This window comes from Erythrolamprus reginae, chromosome 9, assembly GCF_031021105.1.
Source record: "Erythrolamprus reginae isolate rEryReg1 chromosome 9, rEryReg1.hap1, whole genome shotgun sequence".
Lineage (NCBI taxonomy): Eukaryota > Metazoa > Chordata > Lepidosauria > Squamata > Dipsadidae > Erythrolamprus > Erythrolamprus reginae.
In genome coordinates this window covers 48,636,633-48,655,729 of record NC_091958.1, presented here as the reverse complement: position 1 = coordinate 48,655,729, position 19,097 = coordinate 48,636,633, and the positions used below count along the sequence as shown (strand labels likewise).

Below are 19,097 nucleotides of genomic sequence, written 5' to 3'. Positions count from 1 at the left end.
AAGCCAGATTTCCTTAACAACCGTGTGACTAACTTAACAACCGCAACGATCCACTTAATCACTGTGGCAAGAAAGGTCATAAAATGGGGCAAAACTTACTGTTCCTGCTTAGCAACAAAAATGTTGAGCTAATTGTTGGTCATAAATGGAGGACCACCCGTACCGTCCCATTATGATGTCTGCTTGATCTAAAACGGGTCCTCCAACTTGGCAACTTTAAGACTTGTGGACTTCAACTCCCAGAATTCTCCCAGTTACACTTGCTGGAGAATTCTGGTAGTTGACGTTTACAAGTCTTGCCAAGTTTGAAGACCTCTGATCTAAAACATCACCATTGCTGGCCCTTCCAACAAAGTTTTGGAGATACACTTGTTCTAAATGGTGGGTTTTTTTCCTCCTCCTTCTTCCCCAGGTATCAATTCAATGGAAGACCAAACTACTGTGAATGGACCGGTGCCGATGGTCAATGTGAAAACTTTGTATCGGAATTCTTGCTTTAGCGAAGATCAGATGGCCAAGCCTATCAAAGCTTTCACCGCTGACTTTGTCCGCCAGCTTTTAATTGGCCTCCCCAATCAGGCTCTGGGACTCACCCTGTGCAGCTTCATCAGCGCCCTGGGAGTGGACATCATCGCTCAAGTCGAAGCCAAGGACTTCGGAGCGGAAAGTAAAGTCTCGGTGGACGACCTGTGTAAGAAAGCCGTGGAACACAATATCCAGATCGGCAAATACTCGCAGCTGGTTATGAACAGAGCCACCGTACTGGCTAGTTCGTATGACACCGCGTGGAAGAAACATGACCTGGTCAGGAGGCTGGAGACCAGCATTTCTGCATGCAAGACCAGTCTCCAGAGGGTACAGCTGCACATTGCCATGTTCCAGGTTGGTATAGTTCAAGTCTGAATCATTTCCATAAGTCAGAGAAACTGGATAAATATTGCAGGGGGGAAAAGTGCTCTGCAAAGAAGGGCTTTCCCCAGATCGGGACTTTTTGAGACCGCAGTGCAAAATATTTGCCCTACAAAAATGGACTGTGTTGAATTAAGCAAGACAGTAAATAACCTGATTATTTACTTTTTTGTTTAATTGGACACAGTCCATTTTTGTAAAGCAAGTATTTTGCACTGCGGTCTCAAGGAGTTCTGATGTGGGGAAAATAACCTGATTATTTTTTTATTTTTTTCATTTCTACAGCCGTCCATCTTGGCAAACGACTCTGGGCGGCTTAGAATTTGGAAACGTATTTTGCAATTAAAATCTTTAAATCATTTCGAAACTGTAAAAGCCATTAAAACACCAAAAAAACCCATTGAAACATCTAATTTGAGTACATTCAAAGCAAGATCTCTGGCCTGTTAACAATATAACCAGGAGGCGAAATCATTGGCGCATGTAGCTCCCCGGGCTTGGGAGCTTTTCTTATAATAGGCAACACATTTTTTTATATATTATTGCTTAGTCTGCTTCATTTACCTTTGTTTTTGTTTTTTAATCTGAGTGGATTCCCGCATCATGCTAATAAACTAGAATGGCTCAGCATGTTATGAATAAGTCATAATAGCTGTCACTGTTACAGCTACTACCCTGTTTCCCTGAAAATAAGGCAGCATTTTATATTAATTGTGGCTCCCAAAGATGTGATATGTCTTATTTTCAGGGGATGTCTTATTTTTTTTTTCAATGAAGGATTATTCACATTTATTGCTGAACAGAAAAAATGAACATTTATTATATACAAACCAGCATAACCAGACAAACTGTGAATCCTATCAAGAATTTCTTACTGCTACCGTACCATTATTTCCATGTACAAAAATTATAGTTTCTTCAAATATATGTTATATATGTTCTGTTCGGGAATGCTGCGAAATGAAACGTCTCCTATGTCTTACTTTCGGGGGATGCCTTATATTAGGCAATTCTACGAAACCTCTCCTATGTCTTACTTTCAGGGGTGACTTATTTTCGGGGAAACAGGGTACTTGTGATTCTTTATGTTTTTAGGAGCTTTTGTTGGTAAGTCTACGGAGAGGGGCGGCATATAAATCCAATAAATCTAATCTAATCTATGTTGTAAGTAACTGGGAGTTATTGTTATTTTTGATTGTTGTTGAATCCAGTGGTATATTACATTATTATGTTGCCTGGGCAGCCAGATGTTTAGACTGGATTTGGAGGTTTTTAAAAAAAAAAAAATTTTATTAATGTTATATTAATTACATTTCTTAGTGCTTAATAAACATCGTGTTATCTGGGTATTTAATTTCCTTATTTTACCAGTGGTTGGAAAATGGGGAGGAGAGTAAGAATGGAATCTGTATTGTTAAGCAAATTAAATACCCTGGTTTTGGAGTTTTTGTCCACCTATCAGACCAGAGATTGACAGATGTTTGTTGTTTGATGCTATAAGAGCAGCAGCGGGTTGCTCCCGGTTTGGACCGGTTCTTAGAACTGGTCGCGCCGGTGGCGGGAGGCTTTGTCCACCCACCCACACGTTTCTGTGTGCACGCATGAACCAATAGCAAAAATATTTACAACCCACCACTGTGTTAAGAGGTATCGTGAAAGATGTAAGTGTTCCAAATAAAGCTGCCTTTTGGTGATTATGATTATTATCCCCAGATATATGGTTTTACATAGTATTTAAATAAACCATAGCATAGCATATGGTGCAAACCAAGGCATGTATAGAAACATAGAAGACTGACAGCAGAAAAAGACCTCATGGTCCATCTAGTCTGCCCTTATACTATTGCCTGTATTTTATCTTACAATGGATATATGTTTATCCCAGGCAAGTTTAAATTCAGTTACTGTGGATTTATCAACCACGTCTGCTGGAAGTTTGTTCCAAGGATCTACTACTCTTTCAGTGAAATAATATTTTCTCATGTTGCTTTTGATCTTTCCCCCAACTAACTTCAGATTGCGTCCCCTTGTTCTTGGGTTCACTTTCCTATTAAAAACACTTCCCTCCTGAACCTTATTTAACCCTTTAACATATTTAAATGTTTCGATCGTGTCCCCCTTTTTCCTTCTGTCCTCCAGACTATACAGATTGAGTTCATGAAGTCTTTCCTGATACGTTTTATGCTTAAGACCTTCCACCATTCTTTAGCCCGTCTTTGGACCCGTTCAATTTTGTCAATATCTTTTTGTAGGTGAGGTCTCCAGAACTGAACACAGTATTCCAAATGTGGTCTCACCAGCGCTCTATATAAGGGGATTACAATCTCCCTCTTCCTGCTTGTTATACCTCTAGCTATGCAGCCAAGCATCCTACTTGCTTTTCCTACGTATGCCTATAGAACTGTAATAGCGATGTTGTAGAAATTTCTGAACCTCTACAAGGCTGAATGAACATGCTTCTTCCTTCCTCCCTCTTTCTCCCAAAAGTGGCAGCATGAGGATCTCCTCCTCAACCGCCCACAAGCCATGACAGTCACTCCGCCACCTCGTTCTGCCATTTTGGCCAGCATGAAAAAGAAACTTCATACACTGGGACAGATTGAAGCTTCCATTGCAGCAGTTCAGGTAAGCTGGATCACCAACTCCGGTTATATGAGGAAAAGCAGAATAGATAATGTATCAGGTTGCTTAAGAAAACTGAAGCTGGTCCTTCACATATGGCTGGAAGAGGCACTCCCAGATCCTTGATCCCCCCCCCCCCCCAAAAAATATCGATTAACACATCTCTCTTCCTACAAGCCTGCACCTTGCTTCTTTTTTGAAAAGGCTTTTTTCCAAAGGTGCTTTTTCGAGAAGCAACTGGACTTTCTGTTTTTTCTTTGAAGGTGTTTTACTTCTCATCCAAGAAGCTTCTTCAGCTCTGACTGGATCGTGAATAATGGAGTCAGAGCTGAAAAAACCTCTTGTATGAGAAACAAAAGGTCTTCAAAAACAACTCCCAAAAGTCCAGTTTTCTCCTGAAAAAATAACCATTTATTTATTGTTTGATTTGATTTGATTTGTATGCCGCCCCTCTCCGCAGACTCGGGGCGGCTAACAACAGTAAAAAGACAATATGAACAAATCTAATATTAAAAGTAATATAAAAAACCCCAATTTAAGAAACCAATCATACATATAGACATACCATGCATAAATTTTATAAGCCTAGGGGGAAGGGAATATCTCAATTCCCCCATGCCTGATCACAGAGGTGGGTTTTAAGGAGCTTACAAAAGGCAAGGAGTGCAGGGGCAACTCTGATATCTGGGGGGTGTTGGTTCCAGAGGGTCGGGGCCGCCACAGAGAAGGCTCTTCCCCTGGGTCCCACCAAATGACATTGTTTAGTCGACAGGACCTGGAGAAGGCCAACTCTGTGGGACCTAACTGGTTGCTGGGATTTGTGCGGCAGAAGAAGGTCCCGGAGATATTTTGGACAATCCAGGGTTGAAATCCAGAAGGTTCTGGAAAACTGGTGGTGGACATTTTGGGTAGTTCAAAGAACCGGCAAATACCACCTCTGGCTGGCCCCAGAGTGGGGAGGGAATGGGGATTTTGCAGTATCCTTCCCCCAGGAGTGGGGAGGGAATGCAGTATCCTTCCCCTGCCAAGCCCACCAAGCCATGCCCGCAGAATCGGTAGTAAAAAAAAATGTGGATTTCACCACTGGGACAATCCCAAGACCTGGATGACTGAGAATCTCCTTAGACATTTTGAAAAGCCAAGGAGGTTGCCATGCAGATGACTCGGACATTACATTCTTCTGTAAACAAAAAATGAGAAAGGGGAGAGGGATTACTTCTGCACAAGAGCCAAGCCTAAGCAAAAATGTTCAGACTTTTAATCCCTTTCATACTTCCTGCAGGAAAAACTGGCCGCCCTTGAAGCAAGCATCGAGCAGCGTTTGAAATGGGCTGGGGGAGCCAATCCAGCATTAGCCCCAGTTCTGCAGGATTTTGATGCCACAATTGCTGAAAGAAGAAACCTTGTTCTTAAAGAAAGTCAAAGAGCCAGCCAGGTATTAGAAATGGCGTGATTGGTTTAATTTTTTTGTGTGCAAGCAATAAAATTAGCAATTCAGTATTTAGGACAAAAATTGTTGATCTGGTAAGGATAAGAGGCTGTAGAAAAGGACTTGATCTTTTTGGCTATAGAGTTGAATTCCATAACATGGTGTCAGTAATAACATGGTTAGCACATAGAACTGCTGTTACAATCTAACATAATTTATTAAGTAAAAATTTAAAAATAATCTTTGGGAATCACTTTAGTTTTGGGATGAAAAGAGAATGACCCCCCCCCCCCAAAAAAAAAATGATATAGTTCCCCAGTTCATTATAATACACACATCATTCAGTGCCATTTAAAGCCTTAATATCAATTTAAAGTATAGGGAGAGTCAATATTTAGGTAACACTTTTCTTATCCTGAGAACAATTCAATTGATTTTTGTGGGCTGCAGACTATGACTCAGAAGGAAATCATAATCAACTATCAAGGGGAGATGGAAGAACTAAATGTTTCCTCCCCAAGCTTTGAATTAAGTTTCAGAAGGATCTTGAGGGAAAGTTTTATGGTTTAAGATAAACCCTTCTCTCCTCCCACCCCCCTCCTGTCTTGCAGGTTACTTTCCTCTGTACTAACATCATTCATTTTGAAAGCTTGCGTACCAGAACAGCAGAAGCCTTAAACCTCGATGCCGCTTTGTTTGAACTTATCAAGCGTTGCCAACAAATGTGCTCCTTTGCATCCCAGTTTAATAGCACTGTTTCTGATCTGGAGCTCCGATTGCTTCACAGAGTGGTATGTAGAAACATAGAAACATAGAAGACTGATGGCAGAAAAAGACCTCATGGTCCATCTAGTCTGCCCTTATACTATTTCCTGTATTTTATCTTACAATGGATATATGTTTATCTCAGGCATGTTTAAATTCAGTTACTGTAGGGGAAGGGGATAACATAAGGGGGCAGACATCTTAGAACCATAGATACTCTCAGTGTCCCCCTCCCTTACAATTGCTTTTCCTTCATTTTCCTCCCTCTTTTGACCTTTGAGCAGTTTGATTCTGTTTTTAACAAAAGGCCAGATGTTCTGCAATGCTATCTGAATAATATGTATTTGTTGGTTGTCTTGGTTACATTTTTCTGAGAAACTGAATGAGTCATACTAGACTTTTGTCGTCTTACCTTCACAAGACAGCCATTGGTTTAAAGCTACTTGCAACTTGTGTTTGAGTGGGCTCCTTTCAGGGTAATTTGATAACCTTGAACGCTATCGCAATACAGTGATACCTTGTCTGACAAACTTAATTGGTTCTGGGACGAGGTTCTTAAGGTGAAAAGTTTGTAAGACAAAACAATATTTCCCATAGGAATCAATGGAAAAGCAATTAATGCGTGCAAGCCCAAAATTCACCCCTTTTGCCAGCCGAAGCACCCGCTTTTACACTGCTGTGATTTCCCTGAGGCTCCCCTCCATGAGAAACCCCACCTCTGGACTTCTGTGTTTTTGCAATGCTGCAATTTCACTGAGGCTCCCCTCGCTGGGAAACCCCACCTCCGGACTCCTGTTGCCAGCGAAGCGCCTGTTTTTGCGCTGCTGGTATTCCCATGCTGGTATTCCCCTGCAACATCGCAAAAACACAGAAGTCCAGAGGTGGCGTTTCCCATGGAGGGGAGCTCAGGGGAATCCCAGCAGCGCAGAAATGGGTGCTTTGCTGACAGTGGAAGTCCGGAGGCGGTGCATCACAGTGGTGGCGGTGGGTTTGTAAGGTGAAAATAGTTTGTAAGAAGAGGCAAAAAAAATCTTAAACCCCCGGTTTGTATCTCGAAAAGTTTGTATGACGAGGCGTTTGTAAGATGAGGTATCACTGTATTCCCTTTTTCTTTAGGGCACCAATCATGACCATCCCATTGGTAGCTCCGAATGGCTGGTCATAGCTCACAAGCAGCTGACCCAGGACACATCGTCTCAAAGGACAGCACAAGCCGAGAAAGAACAGCATATAGACACCGTGTGCGAAACCATTCAAAATCTGGTCGATAGTATTAAAACTGTGCTCACTGGGCACAATCGACAACTTGGGGATGTCAAACATCTGCTGAAAGCCATGGCTAAGGTAAGATCCGCACTATGGCATCTTATGTGGTGGTTGACTCACTGAGGGTGCTGCAAAGTCCCTGAGGGGAACAATGTCTTCAGAGGGACTTAGAGCAACCCCAGCCATGGTGTGTGTGTGTGTGTGTGTGTGTGTGTGTGTGTGTGTGTCACTTACGAACGCGAATCCTAGAAAGAAGACTTGGACACATCTCTCTCTGGGTGAAATGACACAGTATTGAGCTGTGCACCTCCTTTTATTGGGGGGATATGCAAATGGGAATGATTACACGTATATGTCAAGGGATATACAAACATCCAATAACATAACTCTGAAACATGACACAACTTCCGAGTCCCTCCTATCTCCATATGGCACGTAACTAGTTTCTACTGAGCAAATGTCTCTCATGGCCAATTTCCTGGGACCTTTTGTTGTTTAGAAACATAGAAACATAGAAGACTGACGGCAGAAAAAGACCTCATGGTCCATCTAGTCTGCCCTTATACTATTTCCTGTATTTTATCTTACAATGGATATATGTTTATCCCAGGCATGTTTAAATTCAGGTACTGTGGATTTACCAACCACATCTGCTGGAAGTTTGTTCCAAGGATCTACTACTCTTTCAGTGAAATAATATTTTCTCATGTTGCTTTTGATCTTTCCCCCAACTAACTTCAGATTGTGTCCCCTTGTTCTTGTCTTCACTTTCCTATTAAAAACACTTCCCTCCTGGACCTTATTTAACCTTTTAACATATTTAAATGTTTCGATCATGTCCCCCCTTTTCCTTCTGTCCTCCAGATTATACAGATTGAGTTCATGAAGTCTTTCCTGATACGTTTTATGCTTAAGACCTTCCACCATTCTTGTAGCCCGTCTTTGGACCCGTTCAATTTTGTCAATATCTTTTTGTAGGTGAGGTCTCCAGAACCGAACACAGTATTCCAAATGTGGTCTCACCAGCGCTCTATATAAGGGGATCACAATCTCCCTCTTCCTGCTTGTTATACCTCTTGCTATGCAGCCAAGCACCCTACTTGCTTTTCCTACTGCCCGACCACACTGCTCACCCATTTTGAGGTTGTCAGAAATCACTACCCCTAAATCCTTCTCTTCTGAAGTTTTTGCTAACACAGAACTGCCAATGCAATACTCAGATTGAGGATTCCTTTTCCCCAAGTGCATTATTTTACATTTGGAAACATTAAACTGCAGTTTAACACAGCTATCTCCTGTTTACCAAAAAGCAAGGTCTTTTATCACAGCCTTCGTCCTGTTTACCCCAGGCAATGTAAATTGCGTCTTTTGATCACACAGTTCTTTTCCTGTTGACACATTCCTGTTATCCGAGGAGAGCTCTGAATCGTTTTATGGCCAGTCACTTCCTCAAGCAGATTTCACCAGAAGTACAGACTTATCTCATGTGATTTTTACGTACAGTCCTGTCCTGGCTAATGGAATAAAAGTGTATAAAGCATTTATGCTAGAAATACAGGTATCAAATCCTATCCTAACATGCTATGGCAGCTACAACTCACTGCATTGCTGAGGGCAGGATCCCTGAAACTGAGAGGAGATCCTCTTAGAATTTCTCTTTGACCTTTTTGAAATTTTAAGAATGGCACCTAGCAGCTACTGGAATTTTGTGTGAGTGCCTGATGCAGGTATATAACATTGAACCAAACCTTAATTCCAAACCTTGTATCAAAAGAAGCTAGAATTGTTATCTACCAAAAATTGGAAAAAGTATAAACAAAACACATAGAGAAATAATGGCTATTTTCTCGAATGCCATAAGACGCACTGGAGTATAAGGCGCACCTTATTTTGGGGGGGAGCAAAATAAGAAAAGAAGCTGATGGTTGGGTGAATCGTCCTCCTGGAATACCCCCAAACAGCTGTTGAACTTTAGTAACAGGTTTGAGGGCTGGGCTGTGCGGGGCTATATTCGGTGTATAAGATGCACCCAAATTTTCACCCTATTTTAAGGAGGGAAAAGGTGTGTCTTACACTCTGAAAAATACGTTAATCTGATTCTGAAGCTTCATGTGGGCTATTTTCAAGAATAACTGGGAAATCCCATTCATGACAGAGAAGGCAGTATGATGGAGCTGAGCTGGAGTGAGGGAGTGAAGGTGGGAAGGAAGATGGGAATGAGAATGAAGGGAAAGAGGGATGAAGGGAGGAAAGGGAAGAAGAAAGAAAGAAAATTGGAAGGGAGGGAAGGAAGGAAGGAAGGAAGGAGTAATTAGTGTTCCAGCAGTGTCGAAGCCTTCAACCCAATCTTTCCATACGTTATGGGACCTAAATAGTAAATAAAGTATGTTCAGTTGCGGCTTCTTAAAAGAAATAGTTGAGGTCATTCATTTCTTTGGTCCTTCATGGGTGTGATTTTTATTTCAGGATGAAGAAGCTGCTCTGGCTGATGGTGAAGATGTTCCTTATGAGAACAGTGTTAGACAGTTCTTGGGAGAATATAAATTATGGCAAGACAATATCCAGACTGTTCTGTTTACGCTAGTTCAAGCGATGGGTCAGGTGCGCAGTCAGGAACATATTGAAATGTTGCAAGAAATTACGCCCACTCTGAAAGAGCTGAGAACTCAGAGCCAAAGGTAAGCAGATGTCGCTATTTATCTGTCGATAAATTAAAATGCAATCGTTAGCTGTCTCGAAGGTGTAGTTGCCGTTAGCAACAGAAATTGCTAGACTGCCCAGTGCAAATACAATTTGGCATTCTCCATGATGAGCATTTCAACCAAACCAGAAATATACCCTGGCGATAAAAAATGCAACTTTTATCTTTGAGACTGCCTTCTGCCACACAACTCCCAGCAACTGATGAGATCCCCAAAATTTAGTCTCCTCCAGGTCCCGTCACCTAAACAGTGCTGGCTAGCGGGCCCGCAGGGAAGGGCCTTCTCTGTGGCGGCCCTGGTTCCCTGGAACCAGTTACCTCCTGTCGCCACCCTATTGGCCTTCCGAAAAGCAATTAAGACTGCTTTTTCTGGCAGGCAGGCCTGGGTCTGTTGATCTCACGGCTGTAATTGGTGAAACCTGCCATGGAACGATATGTATGGGTTTTTAAGTGTTTTTAAGATGTTTTGAATATTTTATTCTTTTGTTAAGCCACCCAGAGTTCTTTGGGAGTTGGAAGTTGTACCTTCCTTGATACAGAGCTAAAGGGATTGGATCCTGTAGCCTAGAGGCTAATTTTTCTGCCTTATAAGGCAAAGGCTGCAAGTTCAAGTACCAGTGAGGGTATGGCTAGCTGATGAGGCAGAACAAGGCCAAAATAGATCTATCCTAGTCTCCCTTAATTTTCAAATTCAGCAAAAACATGTGACACACACGCACGCACACGCAGACACACACACACACATACAACATCAGGTTACAGATGTGCAGTTACAATAGTCAGATTGAATTCCTTTAATGTCCTTCAGAGCTCTCTCAAACTCCAAAAGGTTACTGACCGATTCTTGTTTTTTTTTTTTTAAGTGTCTACAATAATCTAGTCAGTTTTGCATCGCCCTTAATCACGGATACCACGAACGAATGCTCTAGCCCGACGTCTGTTGCTGTGTGCCAGCCAACATTTGCCGCAGGTAAAATTGGAAGCGGATTCCATCTCCCAATTCCCCTGATCCCAAGCATCAGGCCCAGTGAAAAACCACTTTGTAGTCATAACCAAGATATCATTTAACTTCCTTTTGACTTGTGCTACAGTCAACGCCAACCTCTCCACAGAACCAGAGGTAGTCTTTGACTTTATGACCACAGTTGGGATTGGAAAATTCATGCTTGATCGGTGTGGTCGTTAAGTGACTGCAGCCAATTTTACACGCTTTTTGCCACGGTCATTAAGCGTGATAGTGCATGGTCATAATTTGCAGCCTTCCCCATTGACTTTGCTTGTTGGAAGGTCATGGTGATCATGTGACCTCAGTGTACTGGTCATAAGGCGTTGTGTCCTAACTTTGCCACCTATTAATTTCTGTGGGATTAATGGATGTGACGGCCCCCGTATTTACTTCAAAGCACCTTGCATCCAGAGTGCCTTTTTAGCAATTTATTTATTTATTTGATTTATTTATTCGATTTTCAATTGGTGCTAGATGTTTGCTACTGGGTTTGGGGTTTTACTTTGGAGGACAGGGCTCGAAATAACAAATCTATAAATCTTTCTTGTGTTTTCTCTTTGACTGTATCTCAACCTTAGTTCATTTTTACAACTTTCTCAAAACTTTAAATTGCCTTTTATTAGCGGTCCGTAGCAATACGGGACAGAAAACCCAGCCAGAGATCATGTCGCAGACCACAAGAAAACTAATTCAGAAAAACTTGGCACCGTCGGCAGATACTCCTCCAGGCACAATTGCAGGAGCTGGAAAGAGTGTTGTCTCTAGCCCTAAAAAGGCCATCAGAGACCCTAAAACAGGCAAAGGTAAAAAAGGAGAACATGCTTAAAAGCATTCAAAGTGTTGGTTATGACCTATAAAGCCCTTCATGGCACCGGACCAGATTATTCCAGGGACTGCCTTCTGCTGCACGAATCCCAGCGACTAGTTAGGTCCCACAGAGTGGGCCTTCTCTGGGTCCCGTCAACTAATGTCGTCTGGCCGGGCCCAGGGGAAGAGCCTTCTCTGTGGCGGCCCCGGCCCTCTGGAACCAACTCCCCCCGGAGATTAGAATTGCCCCCACCCTCCTTGCCTTTCGTAAGCTCCTTAAAACCCACCTCTGCCGTCAGGCATGGGGGAACTGAGATATTCTTTCCCCCTAGGCCTTTACAATTTATGCACGGTATGTTTGTTTGTATGTATGTTGGGTTTTACAATAAGGGTTTTTTAGTTGTTTTAGTATTGGATTTACATGTTTTTTTTAATTGTTGTTGTTAGCCGCCCCGAGTCTACGGAGAGGGGCGGCATACAAATCCAATAAATAAATAAAATCTATTCTGTTGCTATGGTGAATTTTCATATAATGTGCATTTAACACCTGGTGGGGGCATTTCTCCTTCTCTCTCTCCTTCCCCACCCCCTTTCTTTTAAAGCTGTGCAAGAGCGAAATTCGTATGCTGTAAGCGTGTGGAAACGTGTCAAAGCCAAGTTGGAAGGCCGGGATTTGGATCCCAACAGGAGAATGTCTGTTGCTGAACAGGTAAATGCAAGCACTGTCCAAAATCCAGATTATAGTTTCTGTTTTGTACATGGTTAAGAACTCAATTCAAGACCTTAATTGCTAATTTACTTTCTAGTATGAAGGAATGGAGTTTTTCCCAGTTTGATTTCCTGCAAAAGTTTGTTATGTAAACTGAAGAACAATCCATTGTATGTTAAGGCTACGGTTTAATGTGTCAGCTATTTAACCACACTGTCAATGGGACATGCTGGCTTGCTGGTAAACTAAAATATTTTGAACTTCCCACTGCTGGCCAAATCTAGAAGCAAAATTAGACAATCTTAGTTTTTCTGAGTAATAGACCTTTGGTTAAAAAAAGAGGCCTTAGAGATGGGCCTTTGGGACAGCTTTTTTTTTGCTTTCCCTATAGTCAGGTAGTCATCCAAAGTTATGCCACTGAAAAAAGTTAGGACAGGTCCTCGCACATAGGACCACTGCGGTATCCCTGTGGTCACATGATCAAAATCTGGACAGCTGCCAACCGGCATGTATTTACACAATGGCAGAATCCTCAGATCATGGAATCCCCATTGGTGATCTTCCGAGAGGGGCTTCCTACAAGCAAAACCAGTGGGAGAAGCCAGATGTTTTTTTAACGACCAGGCCAAAAGGTTACAACATATGAGGCCCAGGTCACTTAACGACCCATGTCACTTAGCACAGCGGAGGTACCCGTGTTAATTGTGGTCATAAGTCAAGAGCGATTACCGTATTTTTAGAGTATAAGACGCACCTTAGTTTTTGGGGAGGAAAATAGGGAAAAAATCTGCCTACTAGATATTCATCTGCCTAGTATCCTTAGTCTGGTCAGCTTCAGCACATTATTTTATCCCCTGATTAGGGCTTTAAAAATACTTTATTTGGAAAGAGTAACAATGAAAGAGCTTGCAAGGGAAGATCGTTAGCAGCTAGTTAGGGCTGGAGTGGGGAAAGCTACATTCAGAGTATAAAACGCACCCACCCAAATTATCAGCCTCTTTTAGTGAGGAAAAAGGTGAGTCTTCTACAGTGTTCCCTCAATTTTCGCGGAGGATGCGTTATGAGACCACCCGCGAAAGTCGAATTTCCGCGAAGTAGAGATGCGGAAGTAAATACACTATTTTTGGCTATGAACAGTATCACAAGCCTTCCCTTAACACTTTAAACCCCTAAATTACCATTTCCCATTCCCTTAACAACCATTTAGATTATTACTCACCCATGTTTATTTATTAAAGTTTATTAAAAAATATTTATTAAAGGAGGACAAAAATTTGGCGATGACAGATGATGTTATTGGGCGGGAAAAACTGTGGTATAGGGGGGAAAACCGCGAAGTATTTTTTTAATTAATATTTTTTAAAAACCGTGGTATAGACTTTCCGCAAAGTTCAAACCCGCGAAAATCGAGGGAACACTGTACTCCGAAAAATGCGGTATGTTGTCTCTAGTGGGAGTGGACGAATTCTCCCCCCCCCCAAGCGAGCATAAGGGCGGGGTTTTATAATAATTTGAATTTTGTTGAAAACGATTGGTCATCTCTCGCGCCAGGAGGAGAGTTCTAACTTTTTGACTTGCTATTCCTTAGGTTGACTATGTGATTAAGGAAGCCACTAATCTAGATAACTTGGCTCAGCTGTATGAAGGTTGGACAGCCTGGGTATGAACAGGAAGAGTTCGGGTCAGTTTGGTTCAGTGAGGCGAGCGGCATCCATCAGAATCAACCGGGCCTCAGGCATCCATAGCAGCACCACAGCTGGTGGTAATGCCTTTCTGGGGCTTACTGTGAGGAGACCTCCGCAATCTCGGTGCACTGGGAACGTCAGCCCTGCAGAGTAGCTGCACTCAGGGATATGCTAAACACAATGGCCTGGAAACCCCCTCCCCACCTCTCCCACCCCACCCCTCTCTCTCTCCTCCCACCCTTCCAGGGTCAAGAGTGTTGGAAGCTTCATCGCCTGAACACGCAGGGCCGTCTTTCTGCTCCAGAAGAACTGCAAAAGGTGTCCAGGGTTTTGGGGAGGGACTAGCTGCAGAAAGGGAATTTGGGAAAACGCTACAGACCGCAGAGTGATTTGGAACCCGGTTCCACCTGACCCTGTGAACAATGCGGGGGGTGGGGAAAACAAAACCCAACGACGATGACGACAACAAGCGCGCACTCCTTCCCTCTCCATCCACCTCCTCTCCTGGGGGGAAAAAGGGGGAATAAAGGAGGGCAGGGCGTGAAGAAACTGCAGCAAAGGAAGATTTGAGAGATTTGAGTTCCTTGTCGCTCTTAGTTGCTCAGCAACGGCGCTGGTTGAGTCGACCAGTTGGTGCAAAACGAATAAATAAATAAAAGGGGGGGGGCAAAAAGGAGGAATAAATAAATAAACAAACAGCTACGCGAGATGAACTTCAGAAATAGACTGAAATGCAAAAAATAGCTGTACATCAGCCGTATTGGAAGAACCCTCTGAGAAGAGAGCCTTTTATCTTTTTTTTTTTTAAATTTTAAATTTTGGTCTTTTTTCAAGTTCTTTTTTTTTTCCTCCCCTGGTTCCTTTCCTTTAACTTAGTTCGTTTCCCCACCCCTCTCTTTTTTTTTTTCCCCAGAGAAGTGTTGATTTTCAAATCCTTGGTATTTCACTCTTCAGTCCAAGGGATCTTTGGTTTTTTTCTTGTTTTGGGCGAGCCAAATTTCCAAAAAATAAAAAAAAGCACAGGGAATGCTGAACATTTAAAAGCCATTGCCTACTGAATGCCATTTTTTGGGGGGATTTGGTTTTTAAAGCGAGGGTTTCTTTTTCCCGCTTTCCTTTTGGTGATCCTATCATGTACAGTTTCCCCGGATCCACTGTGCATTTCAAATAATACACTGAACAGGCATCCGGTGAGTCCATCTACTCCTCTTCCTGCTTGCAGTGCGTACTCCTTTGTTTAATTCAATCCTCGGCCTGCCCACCAAGCTCATTCTGTTGTGATTTGCTGTAGTTTCTTTTGTAAATTTAGCTACTCTGATGTAACTTTTACCTTTTGCAACGAGGAAGGGGGTGGGTGGGGAAGCAACTACAATATCTTAAGTAGCCTTTTATGTTGTTGATGACAAGGAAAAAAAAATCAATAAAAGTGAAGTTTTAGTGGAGGTAGTTTTATGCTGATTCACTTCTAATTTTTGATTTACACACCAACGTAGAGTGTTTTCGGTTCGATTTGGGGGATTTAAAGGCAGACATCTAAGCTGGACTTTATAAGAGGGGGGGGAGGGATGCAGGTTGTTTTGTTCAGATAAAATCGTATAAAGATTTTGTGTGGTGTTATTTTTCCATATAAGACTTCCGAGAGGTGGTGTTCTGTACAATAGATTTCATAGTGGATTCCCCCCTCCCCCCCAAAAAATCCGTTTTCCTAAATCTACCGTGCACTTTTGAATGGTGGGTGTGAGAGATGTTGCTTAATTTTTAAAAAGGCACTTTAAACCAGTCTGTTTCCATACATTTTCAGTGTTTTGCTCGGCTGTGAAATAAAATTTTCGTTACTCGTAAGCTGGTTTTAGTGTTGCCTTAGAGTGGGCTGCTTCCTGATTCACTTATTGGGGGTGTCTGTAGTCTGACACCTGAAGGGCTCACACCTTCCTCCCCCACCTCCAACCTCTGTATGTGAACTTAACCTAATTTGAGAGAGCAAATCAAGATACTGCACATAGTCTCTATAGTGTATTGAAGATTTTAAAAAAACTTTTCAAAAGAGGAGGAAATATTCCTGTGCAGTAATGCCCACCTATTCATCAAAGGTGATGCTTAGGCGTCTCTTTTAAAAACAGCCTATTACATAAGGTTTTGTTTTTTTAAAAAAAAATATATCATTACCAGTATTTTATAACGTAGAAAATCTTTTGACTTCGTTAGGGCTATCTGATAAAGAATTGATGATGCTTTGATGGAGAAAAAAAACCTTTCGACCTCCTCAAAATATCTGATTAAAGGTTGACTTGACGCTGTTATCTATTTTTCATATAGATTTTTGTCTTTCATTTTTTGGGTGTTGTGTGTACTGCCAACATATTTGCTAATGCTTGTGAGTTAAATGTATTTTGGATCTGATAACTCCTAACCCCTTTGCCATGTTTTGGAAAAATGAAAAGACGACGGAATTTCTCTTAAAAAGCCGAGTGGGAATTCATCCAGCTGGTGACTGCAGTCTGTTTTTATCCTTCCCAGCGTGAAGCATCATTAACCAGCAGTCTGCGTATGGACAACAGTTGGGATAAGAGAATGACTTTTTTTTTTCTTAGAAGCTGTGAGTGGAACAGGCCACTTACACCCCTATTTCATGTATGCGTATACTTCTGTTCAAAAATGAAACTTGTACCGAATTGGATCTTTACTGCATAATGTAATAAAGCTAAAAAAAATTACCTGTATTAATTCCCTGTATGACTTTTTTTTTTTTTTTAAGAGTACGAAAGCTGCTCTACTGAATATACAGTGATGCCTCTATTATCGCGAGGGTTCCGTTCCAAGACCTCGCGATAATCGATTTTTCGCGATGTAGGGTTGCGGAAGTAAAAACATCATCTGCGCATGCGCGCCCTTTTTTCTATGGCCGCGCATGCGTAGATGGTGGAGTTTGCGTTCCCCGCCGCCCACGCAAAGGGGAAACCCCGATTCGGCTCCTCGCTGCTGCTGCGCTACCGAGCAGATCAGCTGCTGGGCGGCCGAAGGAACCTTCCCTGGGTCTTCCCCCTCTTGCTGGCGGGCGGGCGAGCGGCAGGCATCAGCAAGGAGCCGGGGTTTCCCCTTTGCGTGGGCGGCCGGGAAGACCCAGGTTGGGGGTTCGGGGGGGTGCTGGGAAGCCCCCCAGGCCGGCTGCGACCTTTTAAAACAGCCACGCCGCTTCCCAGCTGACTCCTGAAGCCAAACGCGGAAGTGGTTTTTTTTAAATTAATATTTTTTTAAAAAATCGCGATATAGTGTTTCGCGAAGCTCGAGATCGCAAAACTCGAGGGATCACTGCGGATATTCTCAATCATTCAGATCATGGTTGTCTTAAAAGGTGCTTTTTCCAAAAGGCAACTGGGCATTCTTGGTTTTTCTCTTTGAAAATTTCCCCTTCTCATCCAACTTAAGTTCTAGATGTACTAGTTCTAGTTTAACTAGAACTGAAGAAACTTCTTGGATGAAAAGTAAAATGTTTTCAAAGAAAAAGAGTCCAATTGCTTTTTGGAAAAAAACACTTGGGATTTCTCTACTGGAGGATTAGAAGCATCCGATCGGTTTCCAGTCACAATTCAAAGTGTTGGTAATGACCTTTAAAGCCCTACATGGCATTGGGCCAGAATACATCCGGAACCGCCTTCTACCGCACGAATCCCAGCGGCCGATAAGGCCCCACAGAGTTGGCCTTCTCCGTGTCCCGTCGACCAAACAATGTCGTTTGGCGGGCCCCAGGGGAAGAGCCTTCTCTGTGGCAGCCCTGGCCCTCTGGAACCAACTCCCCCCAGAGATTAGAACGGCCCCCACCCTCCTTGTCTTTCGCAAATTACTTAAGACCCACCTTTATCGCCAGGCATGGGGGAGTTAAGTTATCCTTTCCCCCTAGGCTATTACAAGTTATGCATGGTATGTTTGTGTGTATGTATGTTTGGTTTTTTATAATAAGGTTTTTTTAGTTGTTTTTATTAATTGCATTGTTCATGTTGTTTTACCACTGTTGTTCGCCGCCCCGAGTCTGCGGAGAGGGGCAGCATACAAATCCAATTAATAATAATAATAATAATAATAATAATAATAATAATAATAATAATCATCTTTGCCAATTTGGAATACTGAAAATCTCCCATCATTTGACAAGCATGCACGGAAAACATTGGAATTTTAATACGTCTTATCACCAAGTCCCAGGTATATACCGGATATATAGGAACATTTGTCATATCTCTGAATTAATTTGGAAAAGAAAACCTTTTGTTCCTCCACTGCCTGTTCCAGATTTCAGCTTTTTGGAGGTTAATCCTCTGCTAGGCCAGGAACATCTGAAGATTGACAGGTTGTTGGCACAGGTAGAAGAGGAATAGAAGGTTTTGGAATTCTTCAGAAAGTTTTGTTCCTGGAAGATCTGATTTTACACGTTGCTCATTCTGAGTAAAGAAAAACCCTTCGTTTCCAATCGGCTATTTTTAATTTTGTACTTGAGGATGTGGCATGAACCATTTGTTAAAGGTATTTTTTATCTTTGGGATGCATAATCACAAATAAACTTATACAAATGTTGCTATTATCTCACCCACCCCACTTTTTTGCAATGCAATAATTTACTCACTTGTAGGTCAGGACTACATCCTTTAAAAACACAAAAATACATGAATGTATTTATTCGATTTCTATGCCGCCCTTCTGAGACTCGGGCGATACAAGGTGACACCTAGATCGCTTCAGCCTCCTGTTTTGCTTTGCTTTTAGGTCACATCCTTTTCCTGTTCAATGCAAATTATGGTTTTTGGTGATGTGCAAAAGCACCTTCCCCCTGGTTTTTCTCTCTTTGAGCACCTCCGATTGAAATTTTGCTGGTAAAGGAATCACGTCCTTTAAGAGGAGTATATAATTAGACCCAATTAGGGGAGTCCTTGGTGACTCTCTGAGCTTGGTTGTTTTCTTGAAGACATTTCATTACCCATCTAGGTAACATCATCCGCCTCAACCTTTAAAGCAATTTTGTCTTGCAAACCAGTCAAAAGCAAGTACAAGTGCTTAGATTACATCTTTATTCAAAAGGCAGGATTAGATTGGATTTATTAATATACAAGTTACCTTGTAATTCATCTAGTCCACCCCACCTCAAGTGGGAGTCCTTGTACGTGAGATTTACGGCTATTGATTTCTGACAGTCTCAAAATGGGTGA

The 19,097-nt window shown here is 42.3% G+C and overlaps 1 protein-coding gene across 1 annotated transcript in view; it reads left to right on the top strand.

The window, feature by feature from the left end:
- SMG1 (SMG1 nonsense mediated mRNA decay associated PI3K related kinase) overlaps positions 1-16,619 on the top strand; it is an 89,480-nt gene extending 72,861 nt beyond the window's left edge. Inside the window, exons 53-62 of the mRNA XM_070761139.1 lie at positions 413-882; positions 3,397-3,534; positions 4,814-4,966; positions 5,572-5,751; positions 6,842-7,069; positions 9,458-9,669; positions 10,556-10,662; positions 11,322-11,501; positions 12,108-12,214; positions 13,803-16,619. Coding sequence (XP_070617240.1) covers positions 413-882; positions 3,397-3,534; positions 4,814-4,966; positions 5,572-5,751; positions 6,842-7,069; positions 9,458-9,669; positions 10,556-10,662; positions 11,322-11,501; positions 12,108-12,214; positions 13,803-13,880 — 1,853 coding nt within the window. The 3' untranslated portion in view covers positions 13,881-16,619. The remainder of the gene's footprint in view (positions 1-412; positions 883-3,396; positions 3,535-4,813; positions 4,967-5,571; positions 5,752-6,841; positions 7,070-9,457; positions 9,670-10,555; positions 10,663-11,321; positions 11,502-12,107; positions 12,215-13,802) is intronic.
- Positions 16,620-19,097: the final 2,478 nt, after the last annotated feature.